The sequence below is a fragment of the Cololabis saira genome, chromosome 9 (genome assembly GCF_033807715.1).
Source record: "Cololabis saira isolate AMF1-May2022 chromosome 9, fColSai1.1, whole genome shotgun sequence".
NCBI classification, from domain to species: Eukaryota; Metazoa; Chordata; class Actinopteri; order Beloniformes; family Belonidae; genus Cololabis; species Cololabis saira.
Window position 1 is genome coordinate 37,655,400 of NC_084595.1, and position 19,849 is coordinate 37,675,248.

The window sequence follows — 19,849 nt, forward strand, 5'->3', positions numbered from 1 at the left end:
ATGTATCCACAAATGTATCCATATACTATACATGTCGTTTTAACTTTCATTATTTTGTTTATTTATATATTTATTTTCAATGCCTTTTTTCATTTATATATATATATATATATATATATATATATACCTATATATATATGTACCTGCTATCTATTTAATTATTCACTCACATTTTCTTTAGTGTTTTCTCAAAAGACTGAAGATAGTGTTTCCTCCATTATTGCTGTATTTTTAATATTATTGACATGTGGTCGAAACTGGGAGAGTTTTTTTATTTTAGTTGTACTCTTTATTTATGTAAAGCACTTTGTGTCGCATAAGTTGTATGAAAAGTGCTATATAAATCAAGCTTAACTGATTGATTGATTGATTGGTTGACTGACTGGTTGGCTGATTGTTGATTGATTGACTGACTGACTGACTGACTGACTTTTGATGGAAGAAAATGTAAAAATCAAATGCAGGAAATGTAATTTGGGGAAGCATTGGCTCACAACTGGAACAAAAACAAAAAGTATGGTAATTATTATGTCTATGAGACATCTGGTAATATCTCCACTGATGCAGGCTCAAGTATACCTCTAATGAGAGCAAGAGGGATGGGATACTTCCAATCCTAACTGGCTGACTTGTATATTTGAAATCATGCCAACAGTGTGACTCTTGGTTTATTTCTTGGCCTGTCCATGAAATATGTCCGCTATTAAATTCCCTGGAGGCATTTCTTATGCCCAGATGCCAAATCACAAGACTCCCCGGACTGTTTCTTGAGCATCGTAGGTCATATTGTTCATTTATACTCTAAAATACCATTAACAGCTGTTTAAGGGATCAGCTCAAAAATCTAAATGATATGTCTGAATGCCCCAGATTTAATTTGTGTTTCCTGACACCCTTTATAGCATTTCAGGTAACATTTTTCAGTTGTCCAAACTTTGGTTTATGACCAAAATATCTGCGAAACCAATATCATGTGTAATTTAACACTGAATATGTTAGCTAATAAAATTCTCTTTGCAGGAGGAGGAGCATGTTTTAAAAAAAACTGCTAAGCATTAAACAGGAGTAGTTTTAATTTTTTAGATTATTTTTGATTTGTATTTGTATTTTTTTAAGTGACCATTACTAGTTGAAAAAGGTGAAATATAAAATAAATTAAAGTTAAAAAAAAAATATATACGGTATATATATATATATATATATATATATATATATATATATATATATATTATTTATTATTTAAGGTGTAAACATAACAATACATTTACAGAGACTTAATTTTCTGATGAGGTTATGAATTCTTTTTTTTTTTCTTGCAGTACCTCTACAGTCCAGTGGAGGGCGGTCTAAATCTATCAACAGCTGCCTGAGACCTAACGACCCACTGCCACAGAAAATGGTTCTTATGGCTGTTTTAGCTTAACCATGCTTTCTCAACATCTCATAAGATATTTTAGGAAGTGTGTTGTACCGCTGTGTGCAGGATCCTCCACCAGCTCTTCATTCCCTAAGAGAGTCTCCACCCGTTCTCTTCTGAGTGCTTTGATCTGCAAAAGGAAAAGTGATTGTTACGTAAAGATGCAGCAACCTCACACTGAAACCTCAAACGGACTGGGCTTAAACGTGGAATATGTGGTCTTTGGCATGTTCACTCTATTACACTCTATTATACAGTTTGTAAGTTTTGTCCATGTTATCATTTAGTGACATTACCAATAAAAGGCCACAATACATTTCTGTTAAATATAAAACCATCTTAAGAGGAGAGTCAGCTTGTAGGACCTTGAGTAAGAACCAAACAGGGTAAAAATGGGTTTGTTTTGTATGCTGCACACAAATTAAATAAACTTTCTGCTGATATTAAACTCCCACCAACTCCAGACACTAATCTGAAAACTGTCCTGATTTACTGTGCCTTTAATTAGATTTCCTCACGCACCTTTTACTGTACTGTTGTTTGTTAAAACAAGCTTCTAATCTTTGTATTTTTCCTTTTCTTTGTCTTAATTCATTTTATTCATGCTATTCAAATCTTGTATTTTTTGGGCTAGTTTTCTTTTCTTTTAATGATTTTTAGTCCTTCTTTTACTATTTATTGTTTCTTATGTTCTGATGCCTTTGTTTGAAACGTGTCACATAAATAAAGTTGCTTTCACCTCTTTAAGGAAGTCCTCATCTCGGATTCTCGCTCTGAGAAAAAAGATGTCAGCATACCGGCTCTCCTCCGAGCTCCACCTGGAGTTCTGTCGGACGGTCAGAGTCAGGTTCCCCGTGTCGTGACAGAACCTCAGCAGGCGGGACCGGTCTGCCCACACCTGGGACAGACCTGCCGGGGGGGTGGCGAGGGGGTTGGGAGGGCTGCAACGGGAAATGATTGGTGTCGGTGGAATCACAAAAACTATCCAGTTACAGATCTTAAAGGGGACCTATTATGGCATCTAATACCTATTTTAAACAGGCCTTGAATGTCTTAAAAACAAGCTTTTGATTGTTTTTGCTAAATAAATTAGAAATTCAGTCTCTAAGCCATGTCTTTATCTTCCCCGTTTCTAACCTCCATCTCTATGGGATTCTGAGTGGGCGGGGCTATGATAATGAGGCTCTGTGCTGATTGGCTGCCTGACGCGATGACGCGAATGACACGATACACCGCTACGAAAAAATGTCGGAAGCTCCGGCCGGCGGAGTTAGTTGCGGGCGTGGTTTGACGCATCGCTCCTGTCGTGACGTCACGACACGACACAACACAACAGGAGCAGAATCTGAACGGCTCGTCACATGACATGACACTGGACGGCTCATCCGGGCGGCTGTACAGACACTGCAGAATTTGGTTGATTTCCTCCTTCTCTGAGTTGGCAGGCTGAGGGGAGACCAATTTATATATGTTAAAGCAAGAAAAAAAATGTGTTTTTCATAATAGGTCCCTGTTAATGTTGGACCGTCCATCTGAAAGGTGAAGTTGAGCTACACAGAAAGATACATACGTCCATACAGAAATGGTACATAAGAGAAAGCCCTGCACTGATTGCTTTGGCAAAACTGTGATTCATTTGCCGCCGTCTCTCCTCGAAGAACCTTGAAAGGGCTTCACATCTTACTTTGAGAGCAGCTCCAGGAGCTCGGTGTTGTCTGCGGTCTCTGCCAGCTGCAGTGGTGTGACTCCTTCTTCGTTGGGCAGATTAGCAGCCATCAAGCCCCCTGGCTGACAAAGCAACAGCTCCGCAAGCCGACACAGTCCCCAGCGCACGGCCAGGTGGAGGGGAGATTCTCTGGGACTGTGTTCTGGTGATGAGACAGAAAATTATATATATATATATATATATATAACAGCTACTGGAAGACTTAAATCGAGTAAAGTTATGAATATGGGAAAATAAGACTGCATTTTGCTTTTATCCCCTCCGCGTACGCGTCAATCACATTTACACAGACTCAAAGTTTCTATGAGTTTCTATGAGTTCATGGGCTTGTTCTAGTTCTGCCTGTTTAAAAAAAGAAAAGTACGAAAGGCTTGAAATTTTGTGCTACTTGTGCTTAATTTATTTTTTTATTCTGTTATTATTTTATTTATTTATTAAAGTACTTGAATGTACTTTAAGATTATTTTAATTTAAGCTATTTTTTATTTTTTTATTAATTTTAATTTATTTTATTCTATTGATTTAATTTGCCTGAAGATGACTATTTTGTACTTTTGTCTGTTTGAATGGTTGTGTTAAAAAAATAAATCAGACGTTACTCAACAGTTACTCAATACTTGAGTAGTTTTTTCACCAAGTACTTTTTTACTTTTACTCAAGTAATTATTTGGATGCCTACTTTTTACTTCTACTTGAGTGATATTATTCTGAAGTAACAGTACTTTTACTTGGGTACAATTTTTGGCTACTCTATCCACCTCTGGTTATTGACCAGAACTGAATCCATCTGAACAACTGACCAACTTTAAAGCAAAAAAAGCTGTTTAAAACATTGGTGACTGGTTCTGATATCTGTGTTTGGCAATCGCCGACCAGCAGGAGCTATGGCTGCATCACACCAGCATAGCAAACGCCAACACTGTAAATATGATTTGGAAATGTAACACGGCCCACAGCAGTACTGCGGCTTGGTGGTTAGCACTGTTACCTCACTGTGCTAACCACTTCTTGCCTTTACAGCAAGAAGGTTCATGGTTTGACTCCCAGCAGGGGGTTCTCTGTGCAGACTTTGCAAGGTCTGGTGGAATGGGTTTCCTCCAAGTTCCCCCCACAGTCAGAAACATTTAACTGAGGGCCAATACCAATACACCCCCTACTTTCTACCGCTAGCCCTCCCTCACTACCACTACCCCTAAAAAAGAAGCCACAGATTTTAGGGCACTTGAGAATTGTCTTGAGAGGTGAGTGTGTGTGCGTGTGTGTGCGTGCGTGCAGTTGTTTGTCTATAGGCTATGTGTCCCTGTGGCGGAGGGGCAACTTGTCCAGGGCGTACAGCTGCCTTTCACCTGGATAGCAAGGAAAGGCTCCAGGAGGTGATAAAGAGAAGTTGAAGAAACTCTGCAGAGGTCCTTTGAGGTCAGTCAGGCAATGTGTGCTCAGAGATGAAAAAGTTCACAGGTGTCAAGAAGAAGAAGGATGAGGTTGATAAAAATCTGCAGAGCAAATTAGCTAAATAGTTGGTTTTTCAAAGTTAAAATGAAGAAACCTGTACCCAAACAAACAGACCTCACACCTCCCCTGTCACCTTGTACTTCAGTCCTGGACCTTAAGACCTTAAAGATAGCTTTGCAATCATCTCCCGGTGAGACTGAACCAGAACACGACTGCAGAGCCAGATGCTGTCAGCCCCTTGGATCCTGAAGAACTGCACGGACCAGCTATCCTCAACTCCACAGCATCTCCTCAACTTCTGTCCGAGTCGGGAGATGGCTCCAGTGTTCTGCAGTGTTCTTATACCTAAAACAAATCTCATTCATGTGCCTTCAGTGATGATAAGCCAGCTACTCTGACGTGGGGAATCATGAAGTCTAGAAGAGACTGTTAACCACCTGAGTAAGCAAACAAGCACCTCCCAGGATCCTTGCAATTTCCTTATCATTTTGGGGTTGGAGGTGAACTTGCTATCTTATGCCTGCTTCAGTGAGCTCACGCTCATCTGGACAAAGCAGGCAGCAACATGCGGATCATGTTTTATTACCTCCAGTGCTTTTAATGCAATTCAGGCTGCAATGCTACGTATAAAACCCCAGGAAACACATGTGCATGCCTTTACAATTGCATGGATTATTGACTACCTAAAAGACATTCCACAGTTTTTGGAGACTTAGGGCTGCGTGTCTAAAAGGTGGTAAGCTGCACAAGAGCACTGTTTCTCTTCAGCCTGTATCAGTGGATTTCTGCCATAAAGCAGGCGCAGTCAGCTGACTCCACAGATAGAGTTTGTCGGCTGCGGACAGGATGCTGAGGACAGGGAACAGGTCGACTGTTTCGTGGCTAGGCGTGAGAACAGTCACCTCATCTTGAACATAACAAAGACCATAAATAAAGCAAACAGTATTTCTTATCCTGGGATGAGGTTGAGGACAACAGATAGTTGGTTGCTCTACAAACCGCTCGCTCCTCAGGGTTCCCAACACCAAGCTCGGCACCATGGGTGACCGGGCCTTTTGCTCAGTAGCGCCCGCTTACGGAACAGTCTCCTTGATCATCTAAGGGCGGCACGGACACAGGACTCTTTTAAGACTGGCCTAAAAACCTTTTTATTCACAGAGGTGTTTTTGAGTTGAGTTTTATGACTTATTATTGTTAGTTTATCTGTGTACTGGCTCTGTGGCACTCTGAGATTTTCGGATGAAGAGTGCCTTACAAATAGAATGCATTATTAGGGCCCGAGCACTTACAGTGCGAAGGCCCTGTTGTTTCTGTAGGAGATGTTCTCGTCGTTTTTCTTTTTCTTTTTTTAATTTTTCCGACGAAATGAGGGCCTTTTTTCCCCCCTAAACGTGCCCCAAAAGTCACCAAATTTTGCACGCAAGCCAGGCCTGGCAAAAAATTTGATATTTAATGGTTTGCATTAATGGGTGTGGCCTAATGGCTCAACAGCACCACCTAGAAAACTTTGTGCCTCAAGCCCCACAATACGGTTTGACGTACATGCATGAAAATCGGAATGCACCTGTATCATGTCGCAACTTAAATAAAAGGAAGTCGGCCATTTTGAATGAATCGTGTAATTTTGGTGCAATTTATACCATTTCTTCGGCCGTTAATACGGCCCGAACCGTAACGTGCACCCAAGTGTGTTATACATCAAAATGTGTGTCTCGATCCTGCAACGATGCACATTACTTTTCTCAGTCAAAAGCGTTACCGTGGCGACGATAGACGCCAAAAAGCGCGCCCCCACTTCATCTGATTGGTCCATATCTGATAGTTCCTACTTTCTGCAATAACTTTTGAATGATTTGACATAAAGACTCGTGGGTGGTTTCATCTGACTCAGTTTTGAGTGCTTGAACATAATTGGTGCAAATTAGCCCCGCCCCTTCATCAGATTGGTCGATATCTGAACCTGAACTACGGACTATGCTGGAAACACTGAGGCTGTCAATGAAAAAGAGGAGACTTCTTGAGAAAGCTTAGGTCCTTCAGTGTGTGCACCAAGAAGTTGCATATCCTCTGTAAGTATATGCTGGGGAGTACACATTCGTTTTCAATCATCTGAAGGGACAGAAACCTCTAAACCTGTGATTTAAAGAAAATGAGCATACTGTTGGAAAAGACCGGATCTCTCTCAGGGCCTGCTCTGTAGCTCCTACTGCAGCTAAAGCTCACAGCATCACCGGGAACAATGCACTCCCTCTCCACAACATCTCAATAAAACAACAGTCTTTAGCTCTGCTCCAATAAAGGACCACTCTGGAAGTCATTTCTGTCCACTCCAATAACTCCACAGAATGAATCTCTACAATGACTGTTCCTGTTTTAGTCGATGAAACGTTCGGCAACAACCAAATTTTCCTTTACGATTAGTATCGTCTATCCGTGCTCCATACCTGTTTTATTCTGTTTAGGAACACTGGGGGGCAGGAGGGCTATCTCTACTGACAAAGGGCAAGGTGCTTGATACGGACGAGTCCTCAACCCATCACAGGGTTAACACAGAAACAAAACAACCACACAAGCTCACACTTGCACATGCAATCAATTTAAAATGCCAAATCCATCTAAGATTCAGTTACAATAGGTCCAATTACTAGAAATAACCAGTAAGTATTGCATAGAGCCCGTTTATTTATAATAAGAATCACTGAATGAGATAGTGAGAAAAACACAACAAATGTTTTGTGAAAGCTTGATAAAGTAAAAAGCTACAATGCAGGCGTTAAGCGTTTATCGTGGAGGTTAGTTTAATGTGCACTACTTCACTGCAGATTGGGTCACACTACCGAGAATAACAATACAAATGTGTGGTGGCACGTATTCAGACCTGGGAAGTAAACATTCAGTTTCCCACAGACACTACAGGTGTACAACCACAAGCCTGAACCTGGACTCCGTGAAGATTTTGAAGAGGATAACATGAAGGTTTTTTTGTGACACGAAGGCAAATCAGGATGGATGTTGATATTATTTAAAACATAACTATGATGTTTGACACTGTTTTCTTTTTGCGTCACTGTTTTTTTTTAAGTCTTCTGTATTGTGGTTGTTGTTGTCTTTTATATCGTAGGTTGTTGTCTTTTATATCATGTATGTTATATGTATAATTTTTTTTATGGTACTACGGACCTCTCCTCGAGATGTGTCTCTAATAAAGTGTGAATTGAATTGAATTGAATATGACTGTGCCCTTTGTTTTTATGTGTGAGCACACAAACTGTAAGGTAGAAGTGACATTTAGAAACATTCACAAGACATTTATACATTTTTGGGAAGAAGTAGCTTTTAACATATGTGTATTTTATCTTGTAAAAGTCATCAAAAAACCCAGGTTCTACTTTTCCAAGCACTCTAAGTGCTTGGCAGACTTCAATGTGTAGACCTCGTTCAACTGCACTTTGCAAGGCAGCACTTTTACACCTGTGTGTCAGGATTTTATTGCTTTTTTGAATTGCACTTTTTTAAAACTGTACTTCATTTCTCCCCCCGATCCTCTAAAAATCTATTACAGAAAAGTTGGATCTTGATAACTGAAGTGTACAGAGCACTAAAGTGATGTCATAAGCATTGTTGTCCGTTTAACTGCAGACACTGAGAGAGGGAGAGACACTGCTATGAAACAGACTGCCATAACAATATTAGTGCTAAATCTAGTTTGTCATTTATGTAGGTGGACGTACACAAACACTCAGATCATACAAACAGATGGTGGCATCTAGTAAACATTATGGCCCGCGCAGACAGAAACCCCACGCTCCAACAAACACACACAAACACACTTCCCTTCAGATTTATTGTGCTCTGCCTGGAGTTGCTTCCCGATGGAAAGGCTCTATTAACCACATTACATTCTGCTTAATTGGCGTTGATGAATTTGACAGAAGGCACATGTGACTATGTTCACTTCCGATTTCAGTCCTTTGAGTACAGAAAATGGAATGATGGCAGGGGATAATGTGGTGGCTAGCGGAGTTGAAGAGTTCACCTCCTTGCATAAGTCTGCTTTCAGGTTTTCAGCACATGAGGTGATGAGAGCCGGCCTGGCAGACGCAAGTCTGCTCACAAGCGGCTGTTTAGCTGGTTCTTCTTGAGCGGATACGCTGAAAATCCTTCTTCGCTTCTATTATTCTTCAATCAAGATTTTCTTACTTCTTTACTTTTGAATATTCCTTTTTATCTCAGAGTTTAGTCTGAAGAGTTCTCGTTTTTGTTATATCGATAGAGTTTTCAAAGCCAAAAACACTAAAAAATAAAAAAAAGACACTATTCACTTTATCTTCTAACATTTGGTAAAGTCCTGGATGTCTATTACATAACTTATATAATACAATAATTTCATCCCATATAAACTTTGAGCAAAGCTTGACCACATACCTCAGGACAGACAGGATTATCCTAAAATGTTCTTTAGCTTCTAACTTGGGTGAAAACGGTCCAGTTACCTGAGGTCTAATGTATCTGAGCTTTTCAGCCATAACACAAACAAACACTGGAAGTTGGAAGTTTAAGTGACTAACGTAATATTTCCTCAGCTGTTCGAGGGTTCGCGGGACTCCCGCCTCACACTTTTAAAACGTCAGCTGGTTAATCAGCATTTGCAGTTAAATGTATTTTAAATGTTTTTATACTCAGATCAAAATCCATATCTGCAACGGCATTGCTCAGTCACCAACATAAGACATTGCTCTCACCATCAGCGTGACACCCCAGGACATTCCAGTTTGGGGGGAAATCTAGGTTGGCCATGGCCAAAGCCACCCTGCGATCCATAGCCCAGCGAGAGCTGTCCTGGCCCAGGCCGAACACGCTGCTCAGCTCCCTGTGATCTGCGGCGCTCAGACAATGTCCGTGGATTACAAGGTGCTCTGCTAGATCCTGAGAAGAAATCAAGCATGAATAAGAGCGGATCAGTAATAAACTGAGGGCCATAAAAAGGTTATCCTACAACTGGTGCTTTAAAAAAAACATAAAACAAACAACAACTTCCTAAAGCTACAAAGAATCACATTTAAATTTAAATTATTTGGACAATTTTCTTTAATTATGTAATTTAATGAGTGAAAGTCTACTAACTTACTTACACGATTAGTTTATCCATAACAAACACACACAATTTTCAGCGGTGTCATTTTGATTGATTGATTTTTGATTGAAAATCTTTATTCAGTCACATCACTCTACAAACATTGAACACAAACATTATCGAAAAACAGTGACTGCAGCAGCAAACAAAAACAAATAAATACTAACCTTTGTAGCTTTGAAAGATTGCTCTACAAATCTTTTTTTTGTAAACTGAAAATGAGCTGCACATTTTTAAATCTAGGTTAGCGTCATTCCATAATTTAACTCCCACAACAGATATACGTCTCCTTTTAGTCTCTTTTCTAGCTTTTTGTATCACAAATTTACAAACATCATGCAGATTATATTTTGACTCATATACTGAGAAAAACTGTTGTACACAGACAGGAAGTAACTTTAACCTAACTTTATACATTATTTTATAATAAACCAAATCATAAAAATGTATAATATGGGATTTTATAAACAATGGATTTGTATGTTCAAATGTGTAGGATTTTTTTGAACAAGGGTACACTAGCGTAGATGAAATATCAAAGGATTCCATATGTTTATGGTGCTTACCTGAGCATCGTCCTGCACATACTCCAACGAAGCCCTGCCCACAAATGTGAGCGGCGTGGTTTCAGAGCACAGGTAGGCCTGGACACACACCACCTCGGCAAGATTATGTCCTGGACAGGAACAAGAAAATACGGACATCATACCTGGGCTGATGTTCCTAAAGCATTCCCTCGCCCAGTTATTTAGCATCTCAAAGTTATAGCTTCCTGAGTCCAATCATTTCATAGACAATGAAAATTGTTTATGGTCTAAGAAAGATAAAAAGATTTACAACTGGACACAAAGGACTTATAAACACCTCGAATATAGTGTTTAATAAAGTGTGTCAGCGTGTCGCAGAGCTTTATGTCCACGTAGAGCAGTGCAAAGCAACAAAAGTTTGAACAAAAGGGTGTTATTTGGTTTGTGAATGTTTTAACGTGGATTTGAAAAGCAACATTGTGAAGGATGTCCAGGATTTTATTAAAAAGGGTTTTAAAAAACCTCCAGGAAATTACACTTAGTTTTGCTGTGTCTTCCATCTCAAAGTTTTGTTTTTGACCTTTATTCTCTTTTCTTCATCCATAATACAGAATCCACTGCCACCTTTGATAACATTAGGAAACCTAATTCAGTCTGTTCTTTTATGATCCTCTTTATTCTCTTCTCTTGTCTTTCTCTTAATAGAAACAGGTGTCCCTTTTCTGTCCTGCATAATTTGTACGACAATCGCCATGAGAGATCTTGTGGACACTGCCTCCCTTAAAAGGTCTTTATAGAGACAGCGGTGGTACTTTTCAGCCAGAGGGGAAGAAAAAAAGCTTGAGCAGTTCAATTCTCAGTGAGGAAAATGATAGGAACAAAACATCAATGCATGTAAAGTCTGGAGAAGTCAAAGTTGCACAGACGCTCAGTAATAATGACATATTTTTTCACGGGAATTGTTTTCCTTCCGACAGGAAGCTGATAAAATTCACCGCCTCTCAAGACCTCAAATCATAGACAGTGCATGTCCAGTCATGTGGAAAATAAAGCACATCCGTTTTCAGTTCTTATTAAAAAAGAAATATGGTCCTGACTAGGTCGTATTACAAAAACAACACATGATATACATGATATGCTGCACCATGGTTTTTCTGTTTTGTTTTTCTTTTAAACACCAAGTCAAAATGCAGAAACATTTTGACTTGGTATTTATTTAAAACAAAGAAAAAAAACGGCATACAGGACTGTCTCAGAAAATTAGAATATTTTGATTTTCTGTAATGCAATTACAAAAACAAAAATGTCATACATTCTGGATTCATTACAAATCAACTGAAATATTGCAAGCCTTTTATTATTTTAATATTGCTGATCATGGCTTACAGCTTAAGAAAACTCAAATATCCTATCTCAAAAAATTAGAATATTCTGAGAATCTAAATCTTAAACTGTAAACCATAATCAGCAATATTAAAATAATAAAAGGCTTGCAATATTTCAGTTCATTTGTAATGAATCCAGAATGTATGACATATTTTTTTTTTTTTTTTTTTTTAAATTGCATTACAGAAAATAAAGAACTTTATCACAATATTCTAATTTTCTGACAGTCCTGTATACTCTGGATGTGTTTAAAGAAATTAAGGGCAAGTAGCAGCCAGGTGCTGCTAATGAAATACACTTGACTAGTGGATCATCGACAACTGTGAGCACCTTTACTGAAGGTGAAAACTGTATAAAGGTTTGCTCATTTGGGACATTCAAGTGTATGTTAACACAATGTCAAAGAGGAAAGACATCAGTAATGAACTCGGAAAAGCTATGTTGCCCATCAATTTGAAAAAAAATAACTATAAGAACATATCCCCATTTAGGGTCCATCACCATGTCCCTACAAGTTCACTTCAGCGTCCAACTGAATGCTGCACACTCAAAGATTGGAAAGGTAAAGAAAAATGTTTTAAAAAGAAAACTGGAACTACATCTTAGTTTGAACCGGCTACCAAATGTTAACTTTATTCACAATTACAATCAGTCAAAAAAAATCTATTCTTTCTGAAAAGAACATGGAGGTATGCATTTAGGTTTGCAAATTTGCATTTGGACAAACCACAAGACGTCTGGAACCATGTCCTTTGTACAGATAACACAAAAGTAGAGATGTTTGGCCATAATCCACAGTTCCCTTTAACAAAAACAAGCATTTAAGCAGAACCACCTCATACCAGCTAACCGCAGCGGGGAAGTTGTGGTCATTTGGGCTGCTTTGGTATCAGCAGGACCTGGACACCTTGTAGTCATTAACTAACTCTACCACAAGTGTCTCTGTAACCAGACATATTCTAAAATCTCATTTGAAGAAAGGCTTATCCCATATGTCCATCCATCCATCCATTTTCTATACCCGCTTTATCCTTTGCAGGGTCACGGGGGTCTGCTGGAGCCTATCCCAGTACATATACAGTACACCCTGGACAGGTCACCAGTCCATCGCAGTATCCCATATGTCTGACCGGTAAATCTTTGCTAACATTGCATCATGAGAAAGGGACAATGATCTCATGTACAACATCACACCTAAATAAATCTCAAAGCGCCCGTGAAGGTTTTGATTATAGCTGCAGGCAGTTGTGTCACAAGGTGCATTCATATATTTTCTTTCCCTTTTTTACATAAACTGCTCCTGGATTTTCACTTTTGATAAATAAATAACAACAGTGCTAACAAGTTTTTGTTTACGACTTTTTTTCCAATTGCTAATGAATTGCTAATGAAGAAATGATTTTGAAGTGAAAGACTTATTATTTTTCTTCTCGCATGTCTGTACATGTAAACTTGTGTGTGAAAAAAAACAATGATGATAGTCGATGTATATCAAGATGTCACATGCTAAACACTCAAAATGACATGAAAACAAACATACAAAAAAACCATCATTCATGCACATACCAGGGACGATGAAGCAGAGCATGACATCACTCTGAGCCCTGGTTACATGGGCCAGCGTGGATCCTTCCAGGACAACATAGACCTCTGTGTCCTCTGGAACCGGGTCTAAACCCTCCAGCAACGCAAATACCTTCGCCTCGCCCTGAGATACGGAAAGGTGGAAGAGATTGAGAGAGAAATAAAGAGGTGAGATGCCAGTAATAAGTTTACAGGCTCATTTTAGACTTTATTCTGATGCAGCGTTTTATATTTCTGTAAAAATACACCAAATCCCCTGACAGCATTCCTTGAGGGTACAATAAAACATGGCCCCCTCAATAAAAACAGGAATGCCCTCGTGTGTCCTCTGTAAAGACCTGCCCTGATCCCAAACAAGCCAGAACATTTTTAACTTCTCATCTCAGGCAACAGTGGGAGCTAGAGAACCTTAGATATTATACCAGTACAGAAACAATAAAAATAGGAATTAATAAATGATGCAAAATAAATAATAAATGAAATGCATCCAAAACGCCATTGGTACGTATTGATTTTGCAAAAAGGGAGTATGCAAGATGTGATCAACCTCACAGTCTGCACTGTGCAAGAAACACCCAGATGCTGTGCTACAATTTCAATTCGTATACTATTTCCCATAATGCAGTGTTCCAAAACCCAAGTCCTTAAGGTTCAGTGTCCTGCATTTTTTTTTAGAGCTTTCCATCTCCAAACACACCTGATTCAAATATCCAGACTTGTGCAGACCTTGATGACGGGCTGTGTGGGCAACATTGTGTGAATACACACCTGTGAAAACAAAGGTCACGTGTGACTCTTTACCTCCGTTTTACTATTTTACAGCTAAACGCTCTACAAAGTTCATCCAGATGCTCCGTGTCTGATTATTGGAGGGGTCAAATAATGGGGTCAGAGAAGTCTTTTTTATTGCAAACAATAAACAGATGGGAGCTGAGATTTAACACAAAGTGAAGAGGCAAACTTTAAAAATCAATCAATAACTTGAAAGGCGGTTAACAAACAAATTGCTGGACTGATCCTGTCTCTGACCTACACTTCAAAACCTGCACCTACACTTCAAATGTCGTGCTCTGACACCGGTAGTGAAGTTTAAATGTTGCCTAACAAGTGTCAGCGCTGGTTACCAGTGAAAGCAACCAACTATTGCATCTAAAGACAAGTGCTTGTCCTGCAACTGCCATTTATGTTCCCCAACAACAAGCTGGCATGACATAAATGTACGTTTATCAAACTAACAGTAGCTTGGAAGAGAAGAAAGTTTTGTTTGTGTTTTTTTCCCCCCTTTCTTAAGCTGATAGTACATTTCAAAAGAAATGTGCTCTATATGTGATTCTGGATTCATGCATAGCACGTATTAACACTGAATTTCATTTGTCTATTAAACAGAATAAAGCTGAGAGTAAATCCCACTTTGCACATGCTCCCATGCCACAGCCTATTTCACATTAAGTAAAAAACAAAAAACAACTAATTTATAAAACGAAGAGTTGACATTTCTAGGTGTTTTTGTCATACTTTAATCAACTCGTGTCAAATTTAGTGACTTTTAAGACAAATGTCCCCTGTACCATCCAACAAAATCAAGGTCAGAAAACACCTCCTCTGTTTCTGTATGTGTTCTGTCAAAGGCAACAACACCTAGAGCTGTTTGCACACGTGCACTGATGTACTTGTGCTGAAGTGGACTTCAAAATTTGATCAATATTTCTTACAATAACGCTCCACTCAATACCCCTTTCCTTTATTTTTTGGAGGCAGTGGGTCATCGTGTCAGACCGTAACATTAGTCTAAGTGGCGGTTCGCAACAAAAACACTTAACATCTGTTCACTCTCCAATGCACAGCCATTCATCTCCTGGCATCCTTTCACTTCTCTCTTTCTCCTCATGATCCACAAACGCTGGACACCAAACAGATCTGGCAAGCGGAGCCGATCCCATAACTAAGCTAGTCGTCCTATCTGCTTTTTAAAGCCGAAGCAATACCTACTGGCACCTACTAAAGTTAACACCCTGACTGTCGATACTTACCTTCGCCACTTTGAGAAAGAGACACAAACTCGCCCTTTAACACCAGCCGTTTACTCCACTTTCAATGTTAAAACTGAATAGTATCTGAGTCCATGTTTTTGTTTGGGTATGAGCTTTTACTTATTTACATATTTGATGCAACTATAATAAAAAAACAACAATTAAAAAAATAATGAATCAATAGCCTGTTTTAAAGGCTACCTCTTCCAAAAAAAGATATCAAAGTGTCCACCTGGCCTTAATAGACAACAGTATTGAGGCCACAGGACACAACGCATCTATTCTTAGACACAGAACGAGTGTCTGGGGTGGGAGTGGAGCAGACAGGCTGAAAGGAAAAGGGTACAGCACATTTGTTGGATGTAAATATTAACATTGATCGGCGTTGGGTGGTTCAGAGTGGGTTTTTTTTGTATTCTTCCGACTCTTTCCTCTTGAGACGCTATCTATTAGCCTCGCATCGCCTCAACAGCTGACCTAATTTTTTTCATGCAAGAATCTGAAAAGCTTTTCATTACTCTTCTCCGACTGGCTCGGTTAGAGAGCCCGGGAGTTATTATTTCTGTCGCTATCAAGTCAACCTTGAAGTTCACCCACTTATTTCTTTCTTCCTGGTACTTGAGAGAAGTACAACTGTTCCTGTGCATTCATTAAAAATCATGTCTGTGTGACTGACCAGATGGTGAGTGCAAATGATGATGTGCCCACTAAATGAAAAGCTGGCATGAACAGAGATGGTTGCTTGAGGCTTTAAAAAAAAAAAAAACAGATTGGATTTATTAAATTCTTGAAGGCCGAAACAATTGATGTGGGATCCGGTGATGCTTTATGATGTGTGTCAGTTCAGTTCTGGTGACTTACACTTAGTCCTCAACCTTGAAACAGATTCCCAAAAACTCATGCGTGCATGTGTCCGAATACAAGGTTTCCTAAAACCTCATGATTTGTGAATAATCTAAACTACAGTATATATAACTGTAATATAAGTGAAATGCTGCAACCATCTTCAAGCCCGAGTCCATTTAAGATTGCATGAGGTGAAATTGAAAAGTTTACCATATTGTGATATTACAAAATGTATTTATTATTACTATTTTCATTATTAAATCATGTACACCACATTGCCAGACTAATACATGAAGCTAGAGGGAGGAGGCCACCCAGCTTGTTTAAAAGCCAGAGTATCTGTGGTGGAAGAATATTGCATTACTGGCAAAGATAACTTCCTTATCTGATAAGGGGCCATTAATGCCCACCAATATATGCAAGTTTAGCTCCTAACATCCATGGGATGATTTAAAAGCAGCACAAGGGAACTTTTGACACTTTAAGCTCAGTGGGATCTCTTGCAGGCTGTGTGAGCCAAGTTCATCGCTGTTGACGTGTGAAATGCTGCGATAAGCTGATACAGAACTGCCACAAGAGACGACCAGGACGGGAGCTACTTTGGCTGTGTTGTGCCGTTGGTAAGGACAGGAGAGGGCAAAGGCTAGTCGCCATTCGGTAAAGTAAGCAAATATTTCTTCTAAACTGAAACAGATATTTAACGCACAACCATCCTAGTGGGGGGCATTAACATGGGAGGCCCTACCTATTGCATCAACACTATTCCAAATAATGTTCAAATAGTTTCCAAGATTATTATTATTATTATTATTATTATTATTTCGTTTATTTCGGCATGTTTATATAGACACATTTCATCTCCAGAACATTATACATTGCATACTCAGCACATGACGAAAAGGGTACGGGAGAAGCTGACGCTTATCAAAAAAAAAGATGACCTATCTGCCGGTACTGACCTGTCACCACTTGACAATAAATGATGCATTATGAAAAAAAATATTAAAAACAAGGCCAATAATTGTTGAGTAGCTAAAATTTCAGTTCCAAAATGCTGAAAGGTGGCGTTCAAATATGAGTCACAGTTGCAAACATGACTTTGTCCCAACTTTTATGAGGAACGCTCCCAGAAAGATGTGCATCAGTCAATGGTGGTGATTTTCTTTAAAAAAAAAGAGGAAAAATCCCCAAAGTTATCATTTATGGCCCTAACAGATTGAGGGTCTTTGTGTAACATCTCACAAAATACTAGAGAGGGAATGTCATTGAAACTGGTGTAAAACATTCACACACGCCCTCAGGATGAATCACAACAACCACCTGCACATCCCATAAACCGTTTTATATCCAGATGCCTGAAAACCTAACACGATGACATGAAAAACATTACTTTCTAAGCATCTTAGCATGCTGATGTCTGCATTTTTGCTCTCAGCCCCACAAAGCTACTGGTTTTAGACTGGTTTTGTTCAAAAACTGGTCAACTTTCTGCACTTTTGCAATCCATCCCATTGTTTTAAAAAAACGAGCTGTTGCACAGAATGCATGCCTCCGGGGTGTTTCAGCACGCAGAATGGGCCAGATGGCGTGTCCACATTATACATTTCATATTCTTTTAGTAACCTTGATTAAATGGAAAACAACATTCAAAGCATGTCAAATTTGAAAGAACTCATTTGAATTGAAATTACAGAGAGTCATGCAGTCCTCTTTCATCTACGGAGAAACATTAGTACTCAATGTTTGTATACTGTCAAAGTCTCCAAACTGAAACCAATATAAGAAAAAAATATTTGACCACATTCCTGCCTTGTTTGACTGCAACTAAATCCCATACATCAGAGCCATTCAGAAAATATACCACAAGAAACAGCACAGATCAAACAGTTGGCAAACAAGTTTTTTTCTTTCCCCCCTCCAATCGTTGGTAATACAAATAAGAAGAATATCACTTTTAATGAGTTACAGGGTTACCACCAACAATGGACAGATTAGTAAGTGCCTCCTGATTTCATGTTTTTTTTTTCTTTTATTAACTTTCTTCTAAATCTATATTTGTTAATCCGACAGCAAAACACATGTTTCTGTTTTCATTCAACGATCCAAAGATTTGAAATGGCATCAAAACTCAACTATACAGCCAAATTAGGACACATTTGGCAACAGACTCATTAAACAGAAGGATTTAACCATGATCAAAACTAAATAGATACATTTGTTGTTGTTTTAAACTGCCTATTACATCATTTGACTATGTTAATGAGTGCATTGATCTCTCACTGCATTCCTAACTCGATTGGAAGAGATTTTCCACCAGGATAACCATCTCCTGAGATCAGTCTTGAACGTGACTGTAAACTGTAGCTCATACTTACATATAAAGGCACTTTCCTCCTGCTCAGCTTCATCTGCACAATAAAAAAAAAAAAAAACAGAAAAACAAACACAAACTTATTGCAATCATGGGACTCCTCATAACTTCTTTGGCTATTTTAATGTGTGTTTTTTTTTTTATTTGATCCTGAAGAGATTATCAAACCTTTTACGTGCCAGGCAGTCAGAGGTCATCTGATGAGACAGGATGGTCTTTTGATCACAAGAATGTGAACAATGATTTTAATGATGATACGTTCTGCCTTGGTGTGTGGAGACAGTAGCAGGAGGAGACCAAATGTTCCCAAATCTGATATGCAGACAGAACAACAATATGTGTGTGCACGCGTGCACGATAGGAAATCGATAGAATTTCAGCGCTGCAGGGTTCAGATCTGCTGTGCATCAGAGGCCACTTCCTAAACTGGATACAACAGCAAGGTCTTACATACTGCAACAAAAACACTAACAGTCCCATTGTTTTGCACGCTCAGAAACACGGCAGGCTAAAGAAAACACATATCTCTGACAAAAGGCAAAGAATAAAACAAGAGTGGAGGACTTAGTCTAATGTTTTGAGCCAGGCTATGACAAAGCAAAAGGACATCACTGCTGGGATATTAGTGCCTCTTATATAAATAAACATCTAATACTGAATAGTCTGATGGATGGAATCACCTGTTTCATTTTCTATTAAAAATGTGGAAAATATTCTAAAATAATAGTTAATTTGACCTTTTAGAACACAGGTGTCAAACTGAATCCCAGAAGGGCCGGTGTCCTGCATGTTTTAGATGTTTCCCTGCTTTAACACACCTGATTGTAATTAATGATCGTCTCCAGCTTGTCAAAGTCTGGATAGTTCTGTTAATGACACAGTCACTTGTATCACGGTGCAATGAAGCAGGGAAACATCTAAAACCTGCAGGGACACCAGCCCTCGAGGACTGGAGTCCGACACCCCTGTTTTAGAATATGCAGGTCTGAAAAAAGGATAATAAGAGTATTCAAATATGAGCACGCTAAAGAACATCACTTCATCCAATATGCCAAGTAGGAGACTGGATTATTTGTGTGCTTGCTTACCTTTCCAGGAGTTTGAACCCTGATAAAACCTGACAGTTGGCGTTAATCTCTTCCAGTGCAGGAAAAACAGAAACAGAGGCTAATTTGCGGCTGATTGGGGCCCCGGGGGGCGCGGTGGTGCTCGGGCTCCCGTCAGCTCCGCCGCTGCTCGCCGTCTGAGCTCCAGCCTCCAGCACTTCTCCTCCTCCCGTTCAAGCCTGATTTATGGTGCCGCGTTAAATCGACGCCGTAGCCTACGGCGTAGATTCGCGTCGCCGCGTAACCCTACGCCGTATGCGCTGCGTTGGT

At 39.3% G+C, this 19,849-nt stretch overlaps 1 protein-coding gene across 3 annotated transcripts in view; it reads right to left on the reverse strand.

Moving 5' to 3' along the window:
• The window catches only part of LOC133450680 (rho guanine nucleotide exchange factor 28-like), a 58,285-nt gene extending 38,596 nt beyond the window's left edge, over positions 1-19,689 (reverse strand). Inside the window, exons 1-9 of one of the 3 annotated variants that reach the window (XM_061729488.1) lie at positions 19,562-19,689; positions 18,642-18,899; positions 18,478-18,510; positions 13,209-13,350; positions 10,296-10,405; positions 9,338-9,521; positions 3,102-3,285; positions 2,157-2,358; positions 1,472-1,547 (exon numbers count right to left, since the gene is read on the reverse strand). In XM_061729488.1, coding sequence (XP_061585472.1) covers positions 1,472-1,547; positions 2,157-2,358; positions 3,102-3,285; positions 9,338-9,521; positions 10,296-10,405; positions 13,209-13,350; positions 18,478-18,510 — 931 coding nt within the window. In that variant the 5' untranslated portion in view covers positions 18,642-18,899; positions 19,562-19,689. The remainder of the gene's footprint in view (positions 1-1,471; positions 1,548-2,156; positions 2,359-3,101; positions 3,286-9,337; positions 9,522-10,295; positions 10,406-13,208; positions 13,351-18,477; positions 18,511-18,641; positions 18,900-19,561) is intronic. The other 2 variants (XM_061729489.1, XM_061729490.1) reach the window with 2 other exon arrangements.
• Positions 19,690-19,849: the final 160 nt, after the last annotated feature.